Source organism: Hypanus sabinus, chromosome 18, assembly GCF_030144855.1.
Source record: "Hypanus sabinus isolate sHypSab1 chromosome 18, sHypSab1.hap1, whole genome shotgun sequence".
In the NCBI taxonomy this organism is placed as follows: domain Eukaryota; kingdom Metazoa; phylum Chordata; class Chondrichthyes; order Myliobatiformes; family Dasyatidae; genus Hypanus; species Hypanus sabinus.
The window spans coordinates 54,221,382-54,246,662 of NC_082723.1; the positions used below are offsets into that span (position 1 = coordinate 54,221,382).

At 43.7% G+C, this 25,281-nt stretch overlaps 2 protein-coding genes across 7 annotated transcripts in view; one reads left to right on the forward strand and one right to left on the reverse strand.

Moving 5' to 3' along the window:
• Positions 1 to 879: 879 nt before the first annotated feature.
• rpl12 (ribosomal protein L12) lies at positions 880 to 8,798 on the reverse strand. Its single transcript, XM_059994338.1, has 7 exons — positions 8,642 to 8,798; positions 5,216 to 5,289; positions 5,010 to 5,108; positions 2,277 to 2,358; positions 1,236 to 1,322; positions 1,027 to 1,139; positions 880 to 943 (listed from the first exon to the last, which is right to left on the reverse strand). Exons 1-7 carry the CDS (start codon positions 8,676 to 8,678, stop codon positions 938 to 940), a joined length of 498 nt encoding a protein of 165 aa, XP_059850321.1. The 5' UTR covers positions 8,679 to 8,798; the 3' UTR covers positions 880 to 937.
• A 124-nt stretch (positions 8,799 to 8,922) lies between these two features.
• lrsam1 (leucine rich repeat and sterile alpha motif containing 1) overlaps positions 8,923 to 25,281 on the forward strand; it is a 56,322-nt gene continuing 39,963 nt past the window's right edge. Inside the window, exons 1-8 of one of the 6 annotated variants that reach the window (XM_059994333.1) lie at positions 8,923 to 9,027; positions 10,444 to 10,528; positions 12,303 to 12,359; positions 14,365 to 14,409; positions 19,764 to 19,841; positions 21,568 to 21,636; positions 22,608 to 22,692; positions 23,887 to 24,008. In XM_059994333.1, the coding sequence (XP_059850316.1) occupies positions 10,487 to 10,528; positions 12,303 to 12,359; positions 14,365 to 14,409; positions 19,764 to 19,841; positions 21,568 to 21,636; positions 22,608 to 22,692; positions 23,887 to 24,008 (498 nt within the window). In that variant the 5' untranslated portion in view covers positions 8,923 to 9,027; positions 10,444 to 10,486. The other 5 variants (XM_059994335.1, XM_059994332.1, XM_059994334.1 and 2 more) reach the window with 5 other exon arrangements.

Consider the following 25,281-nt stretch of genomic DNA (forward strand, 5'->3'; position numbering starts at 1 on the left):
GATAAAAATTTACATTGAACTTTCAATATGCATTCATTTAGAGCCAGTCATTTTGATTAAACTGCTAGGATATCACTAGAATAGATAAGGAAGTTCCAGTTGATATGGTGCCCTTGGATTTGCAAAAAGATTTTCAATGAAATCCAGGGACTGTACTCAAGCATTCTAGAAAAATTTCATTGAAATGCAAAATTCTTGAAGGATAAGAGTAGTGGGGGGACATTCTCACAGATGCAGATACAATCATAAAGGTAGTGCACTAGCATCTCTACTTAGGAGATTCAGCTGGTCATTGAAGACCGACAAATGTCTACAGACAGAAAGAACTCTGACTTGTTTCACTTCTGGTATGGAAATTCCAAAGTACAAAAACACAAAAGGCTACAAGGTAGTAGACTTGGCTGGTTCCATTACAGGTGCAGCTTCCCCACCAAGGACATTCACAAGAGGTAATGCCTTAGAAATGTGGCATCTGTCACCCATTGTCACACTGCCCCCCTCAATGCTGCCACCAGGAGCTGGAAGACTTGGACCTCAGTGTTCAACAAAAGCTTCTTTCCCACTGCCACCAGTTTCTTAAACAGTCCTGAAAAGATTTAACTTTACTTCAGACTGTTTATTTCCTCCAACTTGCACTGGTGCCATTAGTATATTTGCATTTGAGTGTTATTTATGTTTGACCATGTGACATGCTGCTGCAAAAAGCTTATTTCCATAGTATTTATACCCTGGGTATTTACACCCATGATAACAATAAACTGACGAGTTTAGAATTTAGTCAAAACAAGTTAAATTTCTACACCCAGGGCTAACAACAAATGTAATAGTCTATATACTGGAATAGACTCCAGAGGAATAAAGACAATTGAAATTAGAAACTTTATCTCAAAAGATTTTATTTCACTTTGCTGGGAAACTGATACCTTGCACTTTCTCTTCATTCCTGTTGAAAATAAAACAAAATTTGTAAGCAACCTGGTACAGTATTCACCAAAAATCAATTCAGCACAAGGTAATTAAACTTACAGTAGGACATTCAATATTGCCTTCATTGATGTCGTCAATGACACTGTGAGGATGTTTGCCATCAATGTTGCAACCGATAGACTGAGCAGTTCCAAGGATTTCCTTCACAGTTCCTGAAGTAATTCAAAAACAACCTTCAACATTACTGCAGACACTTACAAGAGAAGAGCAGACGTCAGACACCATTCTGCACTGCAAACTGTACCCACCTGAAAGGTCTCTCGCTAGAGAACGATGCCTCATCTGCCGGGCAATATTAACCACCTCATCAAAGGTGATGCTGCCAGTGTGTTTAACTAGAAAAAAAAGTGTAGTTAAAAATCAGTAAGTAATATGGAGCCTCTTCACAATCTGTTAACAGTCACCAGCAGAAACAAATTTCAAAGCTTAACCAACAGACTGCCTAGATCTCCGGTTAAGAATTTGCAGCTCCATCTTACATCATTTGCTTAAGTTAAAGTCAGTGGTTACTTCTTCACTGTTAACCAGCAAATGTTTATGCAAGGTGCAACACACTGCCCTAATCCCCATGCACAACCCAGCCTGAATGGGCCACGGTAACTATTTCCCACAGCCAAAGAGCCACCGCTTAGCAATACATTCAGACAACTGAGGAAAAGGATGTGAAAACCAAGGCCTCAGTCCTACAGGCATTAGTGAAAGTGATCCCTGCCCCCTTTATACTGCTGAGAGTTAAATTACCTTGAATAGGCAATTCAAAGCAAATTAAGATACCTGAACAGTGAGATCTCATTTGCTTCCTTTGGGTAGACCATGTCATTCACACATTCAACAACATTGAAACTATTCTGAGCTCTCATACAGGAAGAAATAACCAGGCATTGATTAAATGATTCAAGAATGTGTTCAGATTCCTTGAGGAAATGCACCATCCTCACCAATACGTGAATCACTCAAAGCAGAGAAGATGCATTCACAATGGTAGTGAAACAGAGGCCATACATTGGAACTCATATACGTGCGATGTAAGGAGCTCCCATCACAAACTGCCCACCTGCCCAATAAAGAACCACATGTTCTATCTATGGGCTTGAATGAAGCAAACAGCACACTAATACCACCATTTAGAGCATAAGCAGGGAGCTCCATGACCAATGGTCTTGCACAGCACTAACAGTAAGTATCTTGAGGAAATCCACATGGCCAAGCTTTCTCCCCCCCGCAAATTGAAATCAAAACATCCATTTTTTCACTGGAAACTTTTACTTTCACACTGCATCGGAACTTACTATTCTTTTGCTTCTTTCTGTCCCTGGGTGGTTCCTTCAGAGCTTTGATGATCAGGGCGGAAGCCGATGGGACAACCTGAATCTTTAAATGAAACACAGCCATCAATACCAGATACAACAGTGAAAGCGACATACCATTTTTAAAAATCAGCTCCAACAATCCATTCATTTCCCAGAAGTATTTAAAACCCCAGAAAAGCCACTCCGAGAATGAACAAGAGATTTCAGTAACACTGCAAACCTCCAGCTGCTTCCAGAATTGAAGGGAACAGTGGTTAGAAATGCAGAAAACTCATCCCACTTCAGTTGATACCAGCAACAGAAAAGCTTAACTTATTGCTCAGGGCACATTACCCAGGAGGGAAAGCACAAGTGGGTTCCACCAGTAAAACATCTTACTTTTTACTTAGCTACATCACAAAACAGGCCCAATAAGCCACTCTGCCCAGGAACCCACCTATTTCTAACCACAAGAGAAGTTACAATGACCGATTAATCTACTAACCAGTGCATCTTTGAGGAAACCCACCCACAAGCGAAGAACGAACAAACTTCTTACAGCATAGAAATGAACTCCACCCCCTGAGCTGTAAGTGTCGTGCAAACCATCATGCTACCACAGCATTTTATTGAGAAGTATGTTCCTGAAAAGGGTGCTCTCCAAAGAACTTGGACAAGAGACCAGGCTTGACAGCACTCTTAACAGTAACTAAACAGTTAATCTTACCACTGCATGCGGAGCAATCTATCTAGGCAAATGCAGTGACTCCCTGTGGGGATTGTATTGGACAAGTTGGATGAGCTGCAGCTGCTCAGCATTAAGATTAAGGGGTATCAGGCTGCTTCCTGGGCAGAATAGGTCTAAACTACGGCTGGGACTGGTAGCAGATGCTGCATGTGTTGACAGATTCTAGCCTCTATTCCTAACCCCTACTGCTTGGTCATTCTTCTGTGTAATAGCCACCAGTGAGCTTGCCAGGATAGAAAAATCTCCACAAGGAAACAGCATTCAGCCAAAGTGGTAGACAGCAATTTCCATCAGTGGCCATTAAAGAAATGAGGTTGAAGAGTGGAGATGACTGAGAATTAAATATCAGGTAATATGGAAAGATAGGCAGGAAGGTAAGGGAGGTGGGGTAGCAGTTGTAATTAAGGACAAGATCAGAGCAATATTGAGATTAAGATCTTAATATTAAGATCTAAGGAGCAGCAATTGAATCAATGTGCACAGAGAAAGAGAAAAATTCACTGGGATGTGCCTAAACATTTAGGCACATTACAATGCCAATAATCCAATAAATACCTGCTGCATACAATAATGGAATAACAGTTGTCATGAGGGACTTTAACTCGCACATTGATCAAGGCAATCAAATCGGCCAAGGCACACTTCAGAACTTCATAAAATAAACCTGATAGTGTGCTTCCAGACCAAGTTACTGAATCTACAAGGGTAAATGCTATCTTAGATCTGATCCTGTGCAATGAGAGGTAAAATTCTTGTAGTTGGAAAGAATGATCATAGTATGATTGAATTTTCTTATATAATAGAGGGTTCAATAGTTTAATCCAAAACCAGTCTATACTGCCCAAAAGAAACTACAATGGGATGAGGGAGGATTTGACTAGTGTAGACTTGGAACACAGACTATACGGTGTTCTATAATGGACTATAATGGAAAACAAGGACAAGTGGAGGGGGAGCCAACCTTGGATAACTAAAGTAATAAAGGAAGGCATCAAACTAAAACACTATGCACACAAAGTACAGGGAAAAGGCAGGTAGGTAAACGGAGTCCGTAGCCAGATCAGCATGATCTTACTAAATGGAGCACATGTTGCCACTGCCCAAGAATGACTTATACAGATGAGGGTGCATCCCTGAGCACATTTTTCACCAACACCAGCTCCCAGGGGCAGGTTCTGCCCAATGCTTCAATGGTTCACTCTACAGAAATCTCTGCAGTGTTTTATTGCAGTAGGAGCACCAGTGCAGGGCTGCAGTGTGATTTAGATTACCTTCATGGCAGTGCATTCATCCAGTGAATGTACATGAAGTGCAAGGCCACATGGATTTTGACTCAAGACCAAGAGGGCAATGACCAACAAGTTCACTGCACAGAATCATTAATGGAGTACCCATGTACACAAAATACTTAAGTGTCTAGTTGCCACTGGACCATTGGGTTATGATGGCAGTAATCAGGACACATTTAGTACAACAAATAACCATCTTTCTCAGTGGAATATTCTACAAGAACCATCACCCATTTATCAACATGGCACTGTCTGCCCCAGTAATGTGGGACAATTTAAAAAGCATATTTGTAAAATATCTTTTTACAAATTCATATCTTTAAAAGGCATGAACCTAATATGTTCTACCTCCAGCAAAACAGAAAACCCACAAGGCAAGGACAGAAAAAGAATGGCACAATCTACATGGAGCCAACTTGGAGGTCTAAAAACAGCTTTCCCCAATAATATTACACACCTGGTGCTTTCCTCTCTCCACCCATATGGCCTGATTTTGTAGCAGAAAAGACCAACTTGGGTAGACAGCAATAGGAAATACCACATTAGTAACCACACCCTACTCTCACTCTGTTGTTCTGTACCTCTAACATTTGTGATCCAAGAGACTACTGTAGTTTTATCTGCAGTTAATGAACTAAAATTACAGCACTCTTACAAAACTAAATAAGCTTGAGTGCAGACACCTCAGCTCCTTACCTGTGCCTGTCGGTTCTGGATGGTCAGCTGGATTGTGATACGAAGGCCTTTCCAGTCACCTGTAGCCTTGGCAATGTCATCACCCACTTTCTTGGGAGACTATATGGGAGCAGAAGGAGCAAATATTTTTTTTAAATTGAGGGAGTCTTGAACCACATAGAATTGTATAAAAGCCATACTGAAAGGGAAGAGGTGTGGAGACTCACCAGACCCAATGGACCAATCTTAGGAGCCAAAGCAGAAGTTGCACCAACTTCACCACCCGTACATCTGAGGTACACTATGGAGACAAAAGACAGACATGTTTTACAAAACAATATAACCACTGCAATTCATCTGCTATTCAGATTGTCTGTTTTGCTGCATTTTGCAGATGGAGGGGTTTAGGGTAACATGTTTGCTGGGCCATCCAAGGGACTGATTCTAAGCAGCAGTCCATTATACTGCAATGAGATATCAGTTCTCTCATTTAAATGGAACTGTGCCATGCTCCCACAGCCATAAATTAACCAAGGGCCAGAAGGCAGAAGCAGCCCACAAGGGCTGTAATCAATTTTTTATAAGAAAAAGAAAGCCCTTAACCCCAAATGGAGTCATCAGGACACCGTTGTGACAGTGGTTTTTTTAGCAGGCTCTCGTTTTTACGAGGCCGAGTTGCTAGCTCAACCCCCAACCCAGCTTTCCACAGATGTAAAGCGTGCAAGGGAGCCAGCTGGATTTGAACTCAGGACCCTTCGCTCCAAAGTCCAGCGCTGATGCCACTACGCCACCAGCCAGCTAATCCTTGTGAGAACCAACTAAATATTTGCCTTCCTACTTACATTTTGTAAATTGGCATGCAACTTTGCCAGGACAGGTGCTTCTGAGCACCAACTCCTTTCAGTCTGCGCCATTTAAAAAAAATGCTTCAATCCTTTTCCCAATACAGTATTGACAGATTATGGAAGAACTAGATTCTCAGCACCTATCCATACAGCAACCCATTAAGCATAGAATCGCAACCCAAATATGAGCCACACGTTCTTTTTGCCCTGTCTGTTAATCAATGGACAGCACGGGATCATTGCAGTTAAGCAACACGTTACAGCACTGGCTCTAAAATTAATCAGGGTTCAACTCCTGCAGCTGTCTTCAAGGAGTTTCTACATTCTCCCCTTGACTGCATGGGTCCCCCCCTCATACAGGTTCGTGTGAGTAAGCTGCGGCTATGTCGTGTTGATGCCAGCAACAAGGTGACATTTGCAGGCTGCCTCCAGCACAGCTAATGGACGTGCTGGTCACTGATGCAAGCTAATCTCTTTAATCCATGTGGATTCGTGCCCAACACCACATTTATTGTGTGCATCTTCCCCTCTGCCATCAGATTTCTGAATGAGCATTGAACCCATGAACACTACCTCACTACTTCTTTTACTTCTATTTTTGTATTACTTGTTTAATTTAGCTACTTTATATAACTACTGTAATTCACAATTTTTCTATTATGCATTGTCCCTGCTGCAACAAGAACAAGTTTCTTGACACCTGTGGTGATATTAAACCTGATTCTTATCTAATCGTTGGAAGAAGTTCAAATACAAATCAACTAGTTCTGAGTTGCCACAACACATACAATATTTCTTATCACTTATTGCTTATGCCTTTTTATCTACTTTATCTAAAATCCTATTATCTTATAACTAACCTTATATAATTATAATGACTAGTGAGTTCTCCCTTCAGCTGCAAACGGTCGCTGACGGCATACGTCAAATGGAATTAGATACAGAACACCAGGACCTGCCCCAGTGACACTTTCTAAACCAAGATACAGTGCAACTTGAAAGAAAAATTAGCAAGACATTACAACTTGTACCAATGTCCTGATGCAAAGTCTTGACCAGGTATGGTGACCTCCACCACAGACGTTGCTGGTTGCCTGTTACAATGGGTACTGTTCTCACACGACCATTAGGCTGTTTCGGCGCTTGTCATTGCTTCTATTGTTGGGTTTATTGTTAACACAATGTTTACCGATTATCATGATATTCATGTAAGCCAGGAATTTCATTGTATCGTGGCATATAAACTAATCTAAACACCACTCTCATGAGATGGCCCTCCATTATTTCACTGAAAGTGACCCTTGAGAGAAATGATTAAAGACGGTACTTAAGGAGTCCATTTAGAATGTGCTGACACAGAAAGAGCGTGCAAAGCAACTTGCAGGGCAACGTATAAACCAATTTGCAAAATGAGGATGAAACAATAGCTTGCTGATTAAAGAAGCGATACGGGTAACGGGAAGACATGCTTAACGGTTGAACAATAACGGTCAAAATGCGCTGAGGCTGATAAGTGGGCCAAAGGGTAATCACATTTGTAATTTTGTAATGAGATTAAGGAAGAATGTCTGCACCTCACATGGGTGCAACTCACAAAGTCGTAAACAAGTAGGGTATAAAAAAACTGTGCAAAGTGTAATTCGGCACTCAATCTAGCAGGAGCTGGTTGGGTCCGACTCTGCAGACTCGAAAAATAAAGTTTACCGTTCTGCAAATTGCTGAGACTCAGTGTGTTTCTGACAACGTGGGGGATCGTCCGGGATTTGAACCCGGGACCTCTCGTTGTCAGAAACACACTGAGTCTCAGCAATTTGCAGAACGGTAAACTTTATTTTTCGAGTCTGCAGAGTCGGACCCAACCAGCTCCTGCTAGATTGAGTGCCGAATTACACTTTGCACAGTTTTTTTATACCCTACTTGTTTACGACTTTGTGAGTTGCACCCATGTGAGGTGCAGACATTCTTCCTTAATCTCATTACAAAATTACAAATGTGATTACCCTTTGGCCCACTTATCAGCCTCAGCGCATTTTGACCGTTATTGTTCAACCGTTAAGCATGTCTTCCCGTTACCCGTATCGCTTCTTTAATCAGCAAGCTATTGTTTCATCCTCATTTTGCAAATTGGTTTATACGTTGCCCTGCAAGTTGCTTTGCACGCTCTTTCTGTGTCAGCACATTCTAAATGGACTCCTTAAGTACCGTCTTTAATTTAATCATTTCTCTCAACCCTTAAACCTCGCAGTAACGCCAGGATGTGTGAAAAGACATGAACGACACTTCATGTGGGCTAAATTGACCAAACACGAGAAAATCTGCAAATGCTGGAAATCCAAGCCACAGACAAAATGTTGGAGGAACTCAACAGGCCAGACAGCGTCTATCGAAAAAGAGTGAACAGTCAACATATCGGGCCGAGACCCTTCTTCAGAAGCGGCTCTGAATAGAGATTTCTGGCCATCAGGGGAATTCCGGGCACAGAAAACACAGTGAGGGGGACATAACTGCAAAGCAGGCTCTTCTTCCAAATAATAAGGATCCCTTGTGGCGATACCGGGCGGCCGTTCACCCGCTTCCTTCTTCGGGTGGACCACTATCAGACATCGGTCATGCACACGCATCCCGGGTACGGGACAGTCAGTCGTGAGAAGTCTGACCGGGTACGGACCACTAGCAGTCACGGGCAAACCGGCTTCACGACTCCCGCACCCGTCCGGACACGTGCCCAGGAAACACGCCGGCGGCCCAGGGCCCGGCGGGGCCTAAACTCCCCAGGCCTAGCCGCCGCCTCCCTCAAACCAGACTCACCGATCTTAACTTCGTTGGGGTCAAATTTAGGAGGCATCGCGCTGGCTTTGACCTACAGAGGCGCACGGTTTAGGTGTCGGATGAACCCGGGTTCGGGACGACCGAAAATTAGTTGCACCGTCACCGACGCGAAAGCGAAGAGGAAACTGTAATCTCGCGCTTGAATTTATACAGGGGTCAAATCCCGCGATGTTTTCGAATGGCCCCACATCCGCGCCATTTTTGGTGAGGCAGAGAAGGTCGCAGCCGCCGGCCAACTTGCAGGAAGTTGTCGCAAAATATCAGAGTCCACTTCGCAATGATCTTGTCTTGCTCGATAGTGTGAAAGGGGCAAAGGGACGGAGGGTGGTGCGAATATGGGCTGTCGGAATAAATGGCTGAGGCAGGTACATTAACAGCGTTTTAAAAACTTGGGGGGAAAGTGCTAGAGGAATTTAGCAGGTCAGGCAGCATCTATGGAGAGAAATAAATATAGATCATTCATCAGGACAGAAAGACACTTCATTGACTGTCCAGGCTATCATCTAGAGCCTCAAACAGAAAAGTTTGTTATCCATTTCCCTCCATTGACGCTACCTGACCCGCTGAATCCTCCAGTTCGCTCTTTTTTCGTCTGTTGCTCCAGTCTTCCATCTTTCCTTACGTGGTGAAGTTCGAAGTACTGTAAATTTATTATCAAAGTACAAACGTCTCACCGTATACAACCCGAGATTCATTGTTTTGCGGACATCACAATAGGTACAAAGTAATACAATAGAATCAATGAAAAATTACACACAAAGTCAATCGAACAACCAATATGCAAAAGAGAACAAACTTCAAATACAAATAAAATAATAAAGAATATTGTGAACATGAGTTGTTGAGTCCATAGGCTGGAGTAAGTGAAGTAATCCCCTCTGGTTCAAGAGCCTAATGCCTGAGAGGTAATACCAGTTTCTGAACTTGAGGCTCCTGTACCACCTTCTTGATGGCAGCATGGCCTGAATGGTGGCAGCCCCTGATGACAGGGTCAAGAGTATGTTTCATTTTATTGCTAAATAGTTTTGGCTCAACATTTAAAAGGCACACAAGGGTGCTTTCCCTAATTAGCTGAAGCATAGGATGTAAAAACATGTGGGTCATCACAGCTTGGGGATGGTATAGAACAACTGGTTGTATGTGAGCAGAAGGAATTGGGACCTGTGACCGTTTAGGTCATTGAATCGGCAAGGCCTACTGTTCGGGGTCCTGTCAGTGTTTGGCGATAGGCTAGTCCTGAGGTCAATTCCAAAGATCAAAGTTCAATCAGAAGTCGAGGCCTGGAACAAATCCCGGGAAGTCGGCTGGGGAAGTTGGAGGCACAATGTCTGCGAGTCCAAGTCCGCTGGAGGCTGAAGACATCCTGTCCTGAGTTTGCAAGGCTGTGTATGTGTGTGGTTGGTGGGAGGGGGGGAGGAATGGGACTTGTTTTGCTGCTGTTGCTTTGACACTTGATACAATCTGCTTTGATCTGTGTTCAGTGTTGTTCTGCTGAGCATTGTGGGCATATTATGTTGGCTCTGGAATGTATGGCAAGCCCTCACCCCCGTCTCCCCCCTCCCCCACAGCACATCCTTAGGCATGTTGGTTGTGAATGCAAATAACATTTTTCACTGTATGTTTCCATGTACATGTAATAAATATGTCTGAATCTTGAATCTTAAAAGTTGTGATTTCCACTGGAATTCACAAGAGTGCAGAAGTGATTTGAAAGGATACTGTCAGGTCTGGAAGTTTATAGTTATAAATAAAGTATAACCTATGTCTATTTTGTTTGGAAGGGAGAGAGGGGACATACGTTGATGAGGAAAAGAGATTCTGCAGATGTTGGAAATCCAGACACACAACGCTGGAGCAACTCAGCAGGCCAGGCAGCGTCTGTGAAGAGGGATAAACATTTGACGTTTCCAGCCAAGACACTTCATCAATACTTATAGCAGTGAAACCTTGTAACTTGGACCACACTAACAAATATAAACCATATCTGAATTGTGATAAGAGCTCTGAATCTGGTGCTCTGCAGATAAGGACTAAGTTGGGTAGTTCTTTTTTGACGTGATGAGCCAGATGGCCTCCTGCTTTGTAAATGTTCTATGATTCTATGCTCCTGCGATTTTCTGGTTGCAGTTGGCAGATAAGGATCGCGGTGTCTCAGATTGTCTTGCGTAACATAAGAAGGGAAATGCCTTGAAAGACTCAGCAGCTAATAACGCAGCATCTGTGGAGAGTATTTCCAACAATTGTTTTAGATTCCCAGTGTCCACAGCAGGGGCTCCTAACCTTTTTAATGCCATGGACTAATTCCATTAAAGCGAGGGAGGTGTGCAGCCGTCACGCCGCGAGTCTGGGAGGTCCCCGCTGCACCTCCCTCTCCGCCCGCCGGAGGACCAGGCCGCTCTTGTCCGCCGGAGGACCGGGCCGCTTGTCGGCACTGGAGGAGCTGCGGGAGACGGAAGGCGGAGCCGAGGCGTTGCAGTGGCGAGAAGCGCCCAGGGCCCGGAGATGATGCTCTTCTCCGGGAGAAAGAAGCAGAATGAAGAGGCGCGGAAACGCCTGGAGTATCAGATGTGCCTGGTGAGCAAAGCAGCGGGGCCCGAGGGCTCGGGCTCCCCACTTTCCACATCAGACTACCCGCCTGATCCCTCCCTGGGAAGTTTTCTCCGGGGGTTCCCCGGTTCCCTGACGCTTAATCATTAAATCTCTCGAATCTCCTCCCTGACAACAACCTGTGAACATTCTTCCTTTCTCTAGCAAGGGAAGCCTTCCATCAAAACAAAACCAAGCGCCGGCTTTAAAACGCTGTGAATTACGTCTGATCGAGATAGTGGCCGCCGCAGGCGCTTCCTGTCTACTTTCTGAATCGGGCTGCAAATTCAAATCCATCCGTGTCAGCTAAACTCATCTGCCAGTCGCCTTCTGTGGTGCCGTGGTTACAAATTACTCCCTGTAACTTAAGCCTGACTGCTAGAGTAATACAGCGTTTACCGGTTCAGCCATGAACTGGTAATTCTTTCTTGAATATTCAGCTTCTCCGCCTTTGACAGTGCTCAAGCCGTGTGCAGGATTTCTCACTGTTTGCCTGATTGGTGATAATTATAACATTGTCCAATCTTGCAGCGACACTGTACAGAATGTATAGAATAGCTGTTTTCTTCCATCAGGGTGGAGTGATGCTGAGATACATCCTAGGATGCACTGGGATGTATCATCAGTGATATAACCTGGGGTCATCGGGTGTTTTCAGGTTCAGTCTCGCCCAGGCGACCCAGCCAGGGTTGACCAGGTCCTGGCTTGTGTCCCGGCAGCCTCTGTGATGGTTCTGATGGCTCATTGCCACCTCGCCCACCCCTGTAATGCCAAGGAGGGAGTAGATTCTGCCCAGCCAGCAAAACCTCTACGCCCCGCCTTGCATCGTGCCCTCCACCGCAGTCTCTGGCACTGCTCTTCCTGGTGAAGTGATTGAGGCATCACAGTGTATTCCAGGCACCCACCTACCTACCTCTGACATCTCCCCTCAACAAATGCTTCATCAAGGTTTGAGGAACAATCTTCGTGCTGTGTGCTAGCATTCGTGTTGTCTGCAACATGGGCAAAATTTGAATATGCTCTAGATATAACACTTTTCTTCCCCCATCCACAGGCCCGAGAAGCTGGTGCAGATGACATCCTGGACATCTCAAAGTGCGAGCTATCTGAGGTAAGCTGTCACCTTAATCAGCCCTTGTGGATGAAACTGCTGGTTCCATTAGTCAACTAGGCACTGACCCAGTGATTTAGGATTCTGTTCAAGAGACAAGAGGTAACGTTACAGCTATATAGGACCCTGGTCAGACTCCACTTGGAGTACTGTGCTTAGTTCTGATCACCTCACTACAGGAAGGATGTGGAGACTATAGAAAAGGTGCAGAGGAGATTTACAAAGATCTTGTAAATCTTGTAAATCATCGGGGAGCATGTCTTATGAGAATGTGTTGAGTGAACTCGGCCTTTTCTCCTTGGAGCAACAGAGGATGAGAGGTGACCTTACAGAGGGGTACAAGATGACGAGAGGCATTGATCGTATGGATAGTCAGAGGCTTTTTCCCAGCGCTGAAATGGCTAGCATGAGAAGGTGCTTCGAAGTAGATACAGAGGAGATGTTGGGATTAAGTTTTTTATGCAGAGAGTGGTGAGTGCATGGAATAGGCTACTGGTGACAGTGGTGGAGGCGAAATGATAGGGTCTTTTAAGAGACTCCTGGATAGGTACATGGAGTTTAGAAAAATAGAGGGCTATGGGTAACCCTAGGTAATTTCTAAAGTAAGTACATGTTCAGCACAGCTTTGTGGGCCGAAGGGCCTGTATTGTGCTGCAGGCTTCCTATGTTTCTACGACCCTCTGCGTTGGTGGAGTTGCATTAACACACAGTCTACTCAATTCTCTAGGAAAACTTGCCTTTCAGCGGTTTCACCCATTAGTCTTACCACACATAGTGCTCCTGCAAAGAGCAGTTTACTTGATTATGAGGTTACTTGAAGATGAGTTTTGTTGAGACAATTTTCCTGCGCTTTGTTGAGTAGTGACATGGAATCCTTTCCGTTCACCTGGGAGAGCAGAAAGTAACAACTTAAGATCTTAACTGCTTTGAAAGATGGCATCTCTTGCCTCTACTTGCAGTAACACCATACATTGAGTGTCAGCGTGAGTCGCAGAGTGAGAGCTGACCCGTAGCTTCCTGATTCAGAGGTAGGAAGTGGAGTCAGGATTGCTACCATTGAGCACTGAGGCATATTGAGTGAGTAGTCTCCTTCAGAACAGACTTTCAAGTGTAGGTCCACTTGAAAGGAAGCTGAGATGTAGCAGTTGCAGCTGAACAGAGATTTGGCATGTATTGTAATGGATGAGATGAGATGATGAGCCGGATATAGACATTACGAGTTATCTGTAGCAGCCGGGTAACAGTACTCTAGATATAGATCTAACAAAGAATCTGTAGGACTCTTCCTTTCTCTTGAGCTCTTTTTCCATCCCTCCTGCAGACCACTGTAAGTTTGGAGTAAAATATGAAGATGAGGCAGACTTTCATCGTTGGGGTGGCCCGGTAAAGCACAACACTTTACAGTACAGGCGACCAGCGTTCAATTCCCACCGCCACTTGTAGGGAGTCACAACCTGCAAATGCTGGAAATCCGAGCAATACGTCGAAGGGTTTCGGGCCAAAAAGTCGACTGTACTCTTTTCCGCAGATGCTGCCTGGCCTGCTGAGCTCCCCCAGCATTTTGTGTGTGTTGCTGCCTGCAAGGAGTTTGTACGTTCTCCCCATGACCGCCTGGCTTTCCTCTGGGTGTTTCAGTCTCCTCCCACAGTCCAAAGACCTACCGGTTGGTAGGTTAATTGTTCATTGTAAATTGTCCCCTGACTAGGCTGCGATTAAATTGGGGGACGGCTGGGTGACACTGCTCGAAGGGCCAGAAGGGCCTATTTTGCACAGTATTTCAATAAATAAATGAGATGTTGGTAAAGGTAGTTTTCTTGTTCTAATCAGCTGCCTGGAGCTTGAATCTACAGTCAAAGCACAATCTTCAGCTGCAGGCACTGGCTGGCCAACAGCAGAATGAATTGCGGCTGATTTGCATGGTCTGATCAGTGCATGATACATTTTTAATGTTACTTGAATGGGATTTTGCAGTGATACTATTTGTTTTTCAATGTTGTGTTACCAGATTCCAGCCAGCGTCTTTTCCATGTGCAGAGTCCTGCAGAAGAAGGTAAGAGTTTATACATGTACTCACTCTCTTCTACCTGATGTCTGAGAGTGTCCTGCTCCCCTCCCCCCCCCCCCCCCCCCCACCCCTGGTACCTGCTCTCCATGTCTCCTACCGTATGCAAGGTCTCCCTCTCCTCTTCACTTCATGCCTTTTTGTTTTTGCATATTTCCTTCTTCCTTCTACTCCAGCGTCAAAAATGATATACCCATTTCTATAACATATTGGCTATAGCCTTTGTTGAGTGGCCGTTGTTATGAATCCCGTAACTGGGTGACTTACCAGCAAAGATAGAGACGTCCGTTGAAGTCTGATGATACTATTTTAACAGTATTTATTAGTAAAAATACACAAAAATAATATCAATGCAAATATACAGATAATATACGTCGTCAATACTAAACCTAAAAGTGCGGGTATAATAATAATAATCAATAAGAAACAAGCTCTATCGTTGTCTAGGGGATAATGTATTGTCCGATGGAAATATAAAGTTCACTGCAGTTCACACAAGCTGCCGTCTTTTTGGTTGTCACTGTGTTGCAATTGTTGGAGAGAGAGAGAGAGAGAGAAAGAGAATGGGAACATTTACCGCTATGGGTTTTGCCAACCTTCCTTTATGATTTCGATCCATCAGGTGTCTCGTTGTCGTGGCCGTTCTATTGTGACCTCTCCTTTAGCTAAACCGTTCTTCCGTGGTACAGGAGCAGGGAGGTTCTACTGCAGTTGTACAAGGCCTTGGTGAGACCGCACCTAGAATATTGTGTGCGGTTTTGGTCCCCTAATCTGAGGAAAGACATTCTTGCCATAGAGGGAGTACAGAAAAGTTTCACCAGATTGATTCCTGAGATGGCAGGACTTTCATATGAAAAAAGACTGGATCAACTAGGCTTATACTCACTGGAATTTAGAAGATTGAGGGGGCGATCTTATTGAAATGTATAAAATTCTAAAGGGATTGGACAGGCTAGACGCAGGAAGATTGTTTCGGATGTTGGGGAAGTCCAGAACAAGGGGTCACAGTTTAAGGATAAAGAGGAAGCCTTTTAGGACTGAGATGAGGAAAAACTTCTTCACACAGAGAGTGGTGAATCTGTGGAATTCTCTGCCACAGGAAACAGTTGAGGCCGGTTCATTGGCTATATTTAAGAGGAAGTTAGATGTGGCCCTTGTGGCTAAAGGGATCAGGGGGTATGGAGAGAAAACAGGTACAGGGTTCTGAGTTGGATGATCAGCCATGATCATACTGAATGGCGGTGCAGGCTCAAAGGGCCGAATGGCCTACTCCTGCACCTATTTTCTATGTTTCTATGATTCTGTTATGGTTATTATTCTATAGATTTATTAGGTGAGCCCACAAGAAACTGAATCTCAGGGTCGTATGTAGTGATATATATGTACTTTGATAATAAAAGTTAAACTTCTGCCACAACGACTGTTTGGGCTGTTGCAAATGTTTGTGATGGGGACATACAAGCTTTGCTTGTCTTACTCACATTCAGTGAAGACCACTGGGAGTCAATTGAAGTTGTGGGCAGATTATCATCTTGAAACATCTTGTTAGCTGCTGCTCTTTATCTATGTGCCTCGTGGCAGGGGATCACTGCTGCGGTACAATGATTAGAACCATGCTGAGTGTTGCGATTGTAGAAGTATGGAAGATGGATTCAGCAGCGGGTTCTCTGAAAGCTTTAGACCAAATGGACTGAAGCCCATCTTGGGGCCAAAGTGGCAAATAATCTGATTCAGCTCAGGCAGAAAAACAGAATAAACGACTAGATACCTTTACCAGACTGCAGTCTAGGAAATAGGAAGGGGGAGGTGGAGCAAGGACTGATACCCGGACATCAGCGGAAGTCACTGCTGCTGGTTTTCTGGCTTTATGTTGTCGATAGTGTCGATGGGACGGCACAATCGTGTAGTGGTTAGCGTGATGCTGTTGCAGTGTGGACTATAACATCAGGATTCAATCCCACCCCCCCCCCACCCCCGCTGTCTGTAAAGAGTCTGTACATTCTCCTCATGGCCAAGTGGGTTTCCTCCCAGATTCCAAAGATGTACAGTTTGGATTTGTGAGTCGTGGATAAGCTGTGTTCTCACTAGAAACGTGGCAACAGTTGCGGGCTTCCAGCAAAATCCTCGCTGATATTGATTTGATACAAAACAATGCATTTCACTGTTTGCTTCGATGTATGTGTGACAAGTAACGCACATCTTTTATCTTTTTGATGGAAAAATACAGAACCAAAAGAGTGAAGTGTGACGCAGCTGGTATCGGAGGGGATTGGTTGTGTAATCGATCATGAAAAAGGTTGCAGGGTAACAGAGGGACCGTGCTGCATTTGTCACAGGCACATTAGTTACTTAAATAAACACAAAGTACACTGCAGATGCTGTGGTCAAATTAAGATGTACAAAAAAGCTGGATGAACTCAGCAGATCGGGCAGCATCCGTTGAAAGGAGCAAAAGGGCAGTTGGAAGCAAAGGAAAGGTGACATTTGTCTTTGGATTTGCCCTGTAGTTGGGATCAGTTTGACATATCAATGCAGGGCTCAATACTCCTTGATGAGCTCTACCAATGAGCTGTGAAAGTAGTTTTTTTTCCCCGTCATCCTAATTTAATTCAGCTCTTTGGGCTTGATGAGGTGGAGAAAAGCGTATGTCAAGGGGAACATCCAGGTGAGGGAAAGTAATGGATTTGTTGCCGAACTTGGCGTCAGTTGTGAAAGTAAAGGTGATAATTGCAAATATGAACCTGGCAGTTGTATGGCCAAAGGTGTGATTTTAAAAAAGATGCAATTGTGGGTGATTTGCAGCTTATTTTCTCAGTGAGAGAGACAAAAGGAAGAGGAGTTTCAGGAGAAAGAAGTAAGTTAGTATAAAATACGAAAACACTTTTGTAATTGACTTGATAAATGTTACAAGGCTGTGTGGGACGGCAAGCTAAAGGGGGTAATGTTGAATATTAGGAGGAGAGTGTATGTGGAGGGAGAGGTTAAGGAAGAGTTGAGGGGAGTGCAGTCAACTTGAAGAAGAGATGGAGGTTAAAATCAGCAAAGGTGGAAATCTGCCTCTTGCAGAGGAGGAAAAAAGAAAACTTGGTGCCCATGTTGCCGGACAAGTTAAAGATGGCAGATCTTCTTTCCTAAAGGACATTGTAAAAACCTGTGTGGTTCACCAACCAGCCAGTGGTTTTAAAGTCGCCACGTCACAGCTTCCTTACAGCACAGCAGAATACCAGCTGTCCCTTCAACAAACCAATCAAGTGCTGGTCCAATTCCATTCTGGAAATTTTAGTGCTGTTTCTATTACCTCCTATAGGAAGTGAGTGATGGAGGGTAACTTTAAAATGTTCTAAATTAATTTATTAATTCATTGGATTTAAGTATCCTAATCATGAATGTAGAATTTGAGCTGTTTTTGTCGTGGTTTCTCGTGCCCCACAAATGACCAGGAGACGCAGAAGATTCTTCAAGAAGGGTTAAACTTTAATTTGCAAATCAAAGCTGAGACAGTCATTGAGCTAGTCGCTGATTGCCCACCGATCCTTGGACATAACATGTTTTATAGCAATCTCCTGGTTTAGTTGTATTAGCATATCCAATCGGTCTACAGTTGCGTATCACAAGTACATCCGCCACTATTGTTTCTACCTATTGACTTAATCATGTTCTAATCTACATCTCTTAGCTACCTCTCTCATTAACACACCATTGTCTCCTACATCCTTAGGATTTCATTCTCTAGCAAATAGCAAGTTGCAACTTTTATACTCCAATATTTTCTGTAAGTCATCAGTGTGGGCTAGTCATCTATTCTGTTACTATTTCCCATTGGCATTGCGATGAATTATGCCTGGAAAAAAAAAGTGTATTGAAAGTACGGTGACTCTGAGGGGCAGCGTGAAGTGGAGAATTGCTCAGTTCTTGTACCTGTGGTCCCCACAGTAAGTGGCTTTGCTGTGTACTGTGTTATTCAATGTTGTGTCTTGTCAGCTCTTACTTGTGCACATGTTATCCTCCCCACTGCTGATTTTAAGTTACTTTCATCAGTTACTGCTCTAACCCATGACCTGTACCCCTGGCTTTTGCTTGTATCAAGCTCAGCATAGACAGCACGTTTCAGCTCAGCATTTACTCTCTGAGCCCGTGTACTAAGTGCACTGAAACCGTGTAATATCCCTCATTCAGCAATTTGATTTCTCACCAGTTTTTTTACCTTCTGTCCTGAAGCCTCAGGATTTGTGCCATGGATGGTATTCTCCCATCGGTACCTTGCCCGAGTGGCCAGTATTCATGGTTTCAGCCCAAAACGTTGATTGTGCTTTTTTCCATAGATGCTGCCTGGCCTGCTGAGTTCCTGAAGCATTCTGTGTGGGTTGGCCAATATTCATATTTGTGAAGTAATACTGGAGTGTTAACCAGTTCTTTGGTTTAGGGATTACCACAAGCTAGAATGAGATGGGACACAAGATGTTCTATTCCCGGCGAGTTGTACAGCTGACCACACAAATTAAGAGGTTGCTTGTCCCTTCGAGCTTCCTGTATATAGTAAGATCATGCTCAGTCTGATGTGATCTCAACGTAAATAGAGGGGAGATTACTAGTATAAAGGAGTGGGGCAAGAGTTGGTGATAGGTTCATCCAGGTGAGGAGGTTTGATTAGCATGTGGTATAAACTGGGGGGAGACAAGTGTGAAAGTAATTTGAATCCACACCAGGGCTTGTTGATCTTGTTACTCTGTCTCTTGAGAGTCCTAAATTTATCCAAGGTAAACAAACACCCTACAACCTGTTTTTTTTAATAAACACCTGCCTTTGTTAAAATCTCATTTAACTGTACTGGGTTGATCCTCTACCCTTCTGATCAGATGTAATACAGGAATTCTCTACCTCAGAGAGTTGTGGAGACTAGGTAACTGGAGGTAACTAAAGAGGGGGGATATATTTTTTGAAAGATCAGAGGTTTGAAGGTGAAGAGTGACTCACAGAAGAGGCAGGTTTGCCCAAGAGCTGAGGAATGGGGCAGATCAACTGGGACCATGCTGAATGGGATGTTGTGGACCACTCCTGATTTACCATGTCCTTGTGTAAGCAGAAAGAGATGTCCAATTTTCATACTAATGGCTGAATTGCTACTTTGCAAAGACTGTAACTGTCAGTACCTCTGTGGTTTGAGTCATGATTATCAGATCTAGAACCTTCCAGTCGCGCCGGAGAACACTGCATGAGTTAGTGTTTTCCGTAGTAGCTTCTTGATACCATTTCACCTCGTCTGTCAGCAGAATAATTAGCAAGTTTATTTAACAAGAAGGTGCAGCTTGCCTGAAAGCCTTGCTGCTCTCTCTGTTTTTCAGGTTTTAATCATCCACTCTAATCACTTGGCAACGCTACAGCCCAAGTCGTGTAACGTCCAGGATTTGTCATTGCTGAAGGTAAATGCTGAAGGCCACGGCCGCGTAAGATTGCTCCTGGATTATATTCATTCTAACGCCCTTGTGAAGGCTTTAGGCCTCACAAAATGTGAGATGAGAGATCTTTGATTTTCTGTTTATATTTCCCTTCTCTTATTCTTTTTTTGCCTCTTCACATGCCAAGTGCATGGTTTGCTTCCCCCGCTTTCTCTTGTGACTGGGAGAATGTGCGTGCTTTGCTTCCCTCTCCTTCCTGTGTGACTGGGAAAATATGTGGCTGCTAATATTGGCAATATGCGTTTGTGGAACTGGTACATTAAATATGTGTGTGCTATTCCCTCTACAATAATGTGGAAGAGAGAGTCAGCATTTATTTTTCAGTGGGATGGTGGAGGGGTGGGTTTGCTGTAAGGTTAGAGTTTAATGCCCATGATACCCCTGAGGTGGACTGTTGGATAGTTACAATGCTGCTGGCAAAGAGATCCTTGATTTTAACATGACAATGCAGAAGGAATTGGAATATGTTTCAAAGTCAACACAGTGTGGGATTAGGAAGGGAACTTGCAGATAGTTTTGTTCCCATTTATCTGCTGCTCTTTTCCTTCTAGGTGGGAGAAGATGTGGGTTTGAAGCCTTGGCGAGTTGCTGCAGCGCACTTTGTAGCTGGAACGTGCTGCAGCCAGCAAGCCCAATCACCAACAGCACAAAGGTACCAGGCAGGGAATCAGGGAAATACCATTTAAGGAATAAGGGTGCAATACTGTATAGGGCATTCAGGGCGGGTGCCAGTCAAGCAACCTGCCTTCTCCTTGTCCATGCTGAACCTCTTGAGTGCTGTTGGTGTTGTACTCATCCTGACCAGTGGACTGTACTCCATTACACTCTTGACTTGTACCATGCAGAATGTGTGAAGGGTTCTTGGAAGCAAGAGATTCGTTTTGATTTTGATTCCTGCACAGAAGATACAAGAGCTTTTCTTGAGTGGTGAGGTTACACTTCTTAATTTTTCTCCCTGCTGCCAGGCCATCAATTGTCAAGAAACTTGTGTAGTCAGTTACCCAAGTTGAGTTTCAGACTACCTTCCAAATTGCTTCCCCATTATCGCTGTCATGATATTGAGTTTGGGAGATTCGGTTATAGTGTGTTCTTTTTCTAAAAGGATGTTTATTGTTGGGCGTTTGTGTGACATAGGTTGTCAGTTCCATTGACTGCATGGACTATAAGTGATTGATTCTGTCTTTAACCTCTGTATTTTTCTTAATTTCACACCTGCCTTCTCTTGCCATCAAGAGAAACTGCAGCAGAGTCATGGGAACAGGGCATCTCTAATTTCCCTTCCCAAGCTACGTGAAGTTCTGACATTGACATGTATTGCCATTCCTTCAATAACACTAGATTACATTCCTGGAACTCTCAAACAAAATCTTTTGGACTTGCTGGGATCACCTGGCTTCAAAAGGCCAATAATCTTCTCATGGGCAATAAATTCCTCTGTAGAGACTCTTTTACTTCAAGAAAATAACTACGGTTTGTTACTTTCAGTTCAGAAACACTGCTTCCTTTACTTTGTGGCACCTTAAAGGTTGTGGCTATTTTGCTAAATGTTATTGTTGGAGTGAATCAAATTGTGTGTGCTGGGGAACAAGGAGTTATCATTCATTGAACGATAGCACACTATGTTATGTGTACAGTATTCAGTGTTGAGTTGAGGTATCTTTTGGGATTTTTTGCTCTTTCTTGTTCTCAGATTCTCGATCTCCATGACAACCGACTCACCTCACTTCCCGAGGAGATGGGTCAACTCTCATCCCTACAGGTAGAAATCAAGTTCTTTAAAGTTTTTTTCCCCAAGTATGAGACAACTTTTAAGATATTGACAGACAAGATTTAGATTTTTTTTTCAAAACTCGGGAAAGTAATCACTAGAAAATTGCCTGCCTGTTACAATATGAATGCACTCCCATTACAAGTTGCTGGCCAAGTTTTGAACCAATTTTGTTTCTACTCCTCTATCTACTCTATCTGTAATTGCTTCTGTGAAGTTCACCATATAGAATCAGAAACAGGTTAATATCACCAGCAAATGTGAAATTTGCTGTCAATGCAATAAATAGAAATAAAGCAAAAAAAAACAATTACAGTAAGTGTGTGTGTTTATGTATGTAAATACATTAAATACATTTAACATATTAAAATAGTTAAATAAGTAGTGCAAAAATAAAAAAGGTAGTGAGGTAGCGTTCATGGGTTCAATGCCCATTCAGAAATCAGATGGCAGAGGAGAAGAAGCTGTTCCTGAATTGCTGAGTGTGTGCCTTCAGGCTCCTGTACTCCATCCTAATGGCAGCAATGAGAATATGACATGTCCTGGGTGGTGGGGGTTCCTAATGATGGATGCTGCCTTCTTGAGGCATCACTTCTTGAAGATGTCCTGGATACTGAGTTGGCTCTGTGAAAGAATTATGCCGTCTGATGTATAATTTTATCCATTCCCACTTTGAAAGACATTACCAATCTGTTTTCAGTTTAATCAGGCTGAGAGCACCACAGCACTATTGCAACAACTATTATCAGAAAATGTTCCCCTCGTCTCACCTCTGGCTCTTTTGCCAATTACCTTTAATCTGATTTTTGTAGTAAAGTAGAGAAACTTAAAGGAGATTATTGGAATAAAATAATTAATTCTTCCAGCATGTCATGAGTAATTGTTCCCCTTGATTGTAGAGTTGCTGATCGTTTGCTTGGCCTTCTGTGCCCTGCATCCACTAAACGTTTATAATATTTTAGGTGCTCAACTTGGAACAGAACCACTTGAAATCTCTTCCCAACTCGCTCACAACCTTGGCCCAGCTTCAGACACTAAACCTGAAAGGTAACTGAGCCTGTGTTTGAGGTGTACACTCTGGTGAGGCAGTGAGATTCACTCCTGAGTGCCTGAACTGGAAGTCCACTCTCTCCATGGCACTGTTCTCGAAGCACTTTGGTAATCCAGTTGGGTATGGAAGTGAATGGTATTTGGAGTTTGAGTTGAGGGGCCTATGAATTAATGATGTGGAGTTCCCAGAGGTGGGAAAGCACGCAGTTCGGTTGTCCTCATTACAGTGGTTAACAGGATGGTGGGAAGAGTATAGAAGTACAACTGGGTAACAGAATCGGGGCACTTTCATTGCCCTCCCTCTGGCAAGGTACCAGGCTGCAGCGTTCGACGATACCTGGCTTGGTACCTGCCTCTTGCTTGCTAGCAAGGACAACGACAGTGAGATGATGAGGAGGGACAGGCTGAAAGTTTGAGGCTTTGTCACCAATTTGTCTTCGAGCTTCGGTTGTTCTTCTGTGTCTACTTCAGATACAATATGTGTAGCAGCTATGGGAGTATCCGCTTTGGCCCAGCATAGCTGGGAGTGAGTGATGGACACAACCACCCCCACGTCTAACGACAGACAACTGCCAGTTCCTCTGACTGCAGAGTGAAGGCCCTGTGGATGCAGTTGATTCTATAGAGTCATGGAGCACGATAGCACAGAACTGCCCCTCTAGCTTAACTCACCCATACCAACCAAGATGCCCGTCTAAGCTCGGCCCATTTGGCCCAAGTCTTTCAAAGCCTTTTCTATCCACATACTTGTCCAAGTATACCTGTTTCCCTATGGCCACAGACTTGCACTGCCAGAGTTGCAGCCAGGTAGAAGTTGTGCTGAGTTAAGCGGGTAAAGATTTTATTCCACTGGCAGCCAAGGCCCTTGAGAGTTGTCATGTAGTTTCAGAGTCAGTTGATAAAGAGTTGGAATTGAAAGTATACAGATTGGTTAGCAAGGGGTGGGCTAATTGGGAAAGGAGGTATGAGGTGTACCTGTTAAGATGGGATGGGTCAATGGAAAGTGGGAGTTACTGTCCCCTTCACTAGATGGGGTAATTACAAGGTGGATTGATTGAGAACATGTATCTCAGCTTGGGTTGGTGTAGGTGGTTTGAAGGCTGACTCTGGTTTGGGATGGGGGATGCCCAGATTCAAGCAGGGCCAGCCCCATTGTAAACACCCCATTTATTTTAACCTCACTGGCTTCAGGGAACCGGATCCGAAAGTTGCCTGAGACACTGAGTGGATTGAAGAGCCTGCGCACACTCGACATCAGTCAGAATCAAATCCATTTTCTCCCACAAGACTTGGCGTACATCAGGACACTTGAGGTAATCCTAGTGGCCCGTCTTTTGTCTTTTAATTTGCGCAGCGTTTTCTGTACTTGACCAAAATGTAAACACTCGTTTATGGAACAGAAAAGACTGATGCCTTTTCTGAGAAGAGTGCAAACACAGGAGAAACATTAGCTGCTCAGCCGTCACATCAATGCCAAGAATGACATTTAAGCAGTTCCATTTATCGAGTTGTTTCCTCTAACATGCTAAATCTCAGCAGGACACTTACCAGTGCTGACAGGATTCATTCTAACAGAAGGTTAGCACATGTATTGTAACCGATGTGCCATAATTTATTATAAGAAATTATTAGTGGGGTTTGGGATGGTGTGCAGTATTTACAATCAGTGTAACAGCTAGTGTGCAGTTTAGAACGGTGGTGTATTTTTGGACCTGATTCCCGTAGTTACATATTTCTCACATGGGAAGAAAGAATGGTATTGGATGTACATAGTTTTACAGAATCTTGACATATTGTGAAAAGATCTAGACAAGCAAATATTTCTGTTCTGTAATTTCTTTGTAATACAGAAACTGAGGTGGCTAATTTTACCCACAATAGCATTCACAAATAATTATGCATATTTAGCCAGATAAAGCTTTAAAGACATTAGTTGCGAGGCAAATATTGGCCAGGACACCAGAATGCACACTCGGGCCTGTTTTAATACTATGGACATGCTACGTTGGTGCCAAAATGTGTGGCAACACTTTCGGGTTGCCCTCAGCACATCCTTCGGTATGCTGGTTGTTAACACAAATGGTGCCTTTCACTGTATACTCTGTGTACATATGATAAATAAATCTGAATGGGTGTTGCACCTTCTCCAAATCATTTGCTGGGCTACCTCATCCATTTTGTTATAGTTACTGAGGTCAGTTTAGATCCCTCATTTCTTTTATTAAAAAAATACCGTTAGAGACCTTCTTATATTGATAAGCAGTGTGAATGTCATTCACGCCGCGATTCTGTTGAAATATCTGCTTTGGATGTTGAGACACTTGAGTTTCCCACACCTTCTGATTCTCAAGCTATAACTTGTAATCACTGACACAACTGTATCAGCAGCTTCCAGATACGAGATTGCAGCTGAGAAACGTCAGACCAGAGAAATCTAATCGTTGCCAATCCGATTGGCTATGCACATGGTTGCTGCTCCTACATGAGCTTGCTTGATGCAATCTGTAACCGATTCCCAGGCAAGAGTTGCTCTGTTACAAACATCCCTTTCCTCCTGGGCTAGCTTTCAGTTTGTTGTTCATCGAT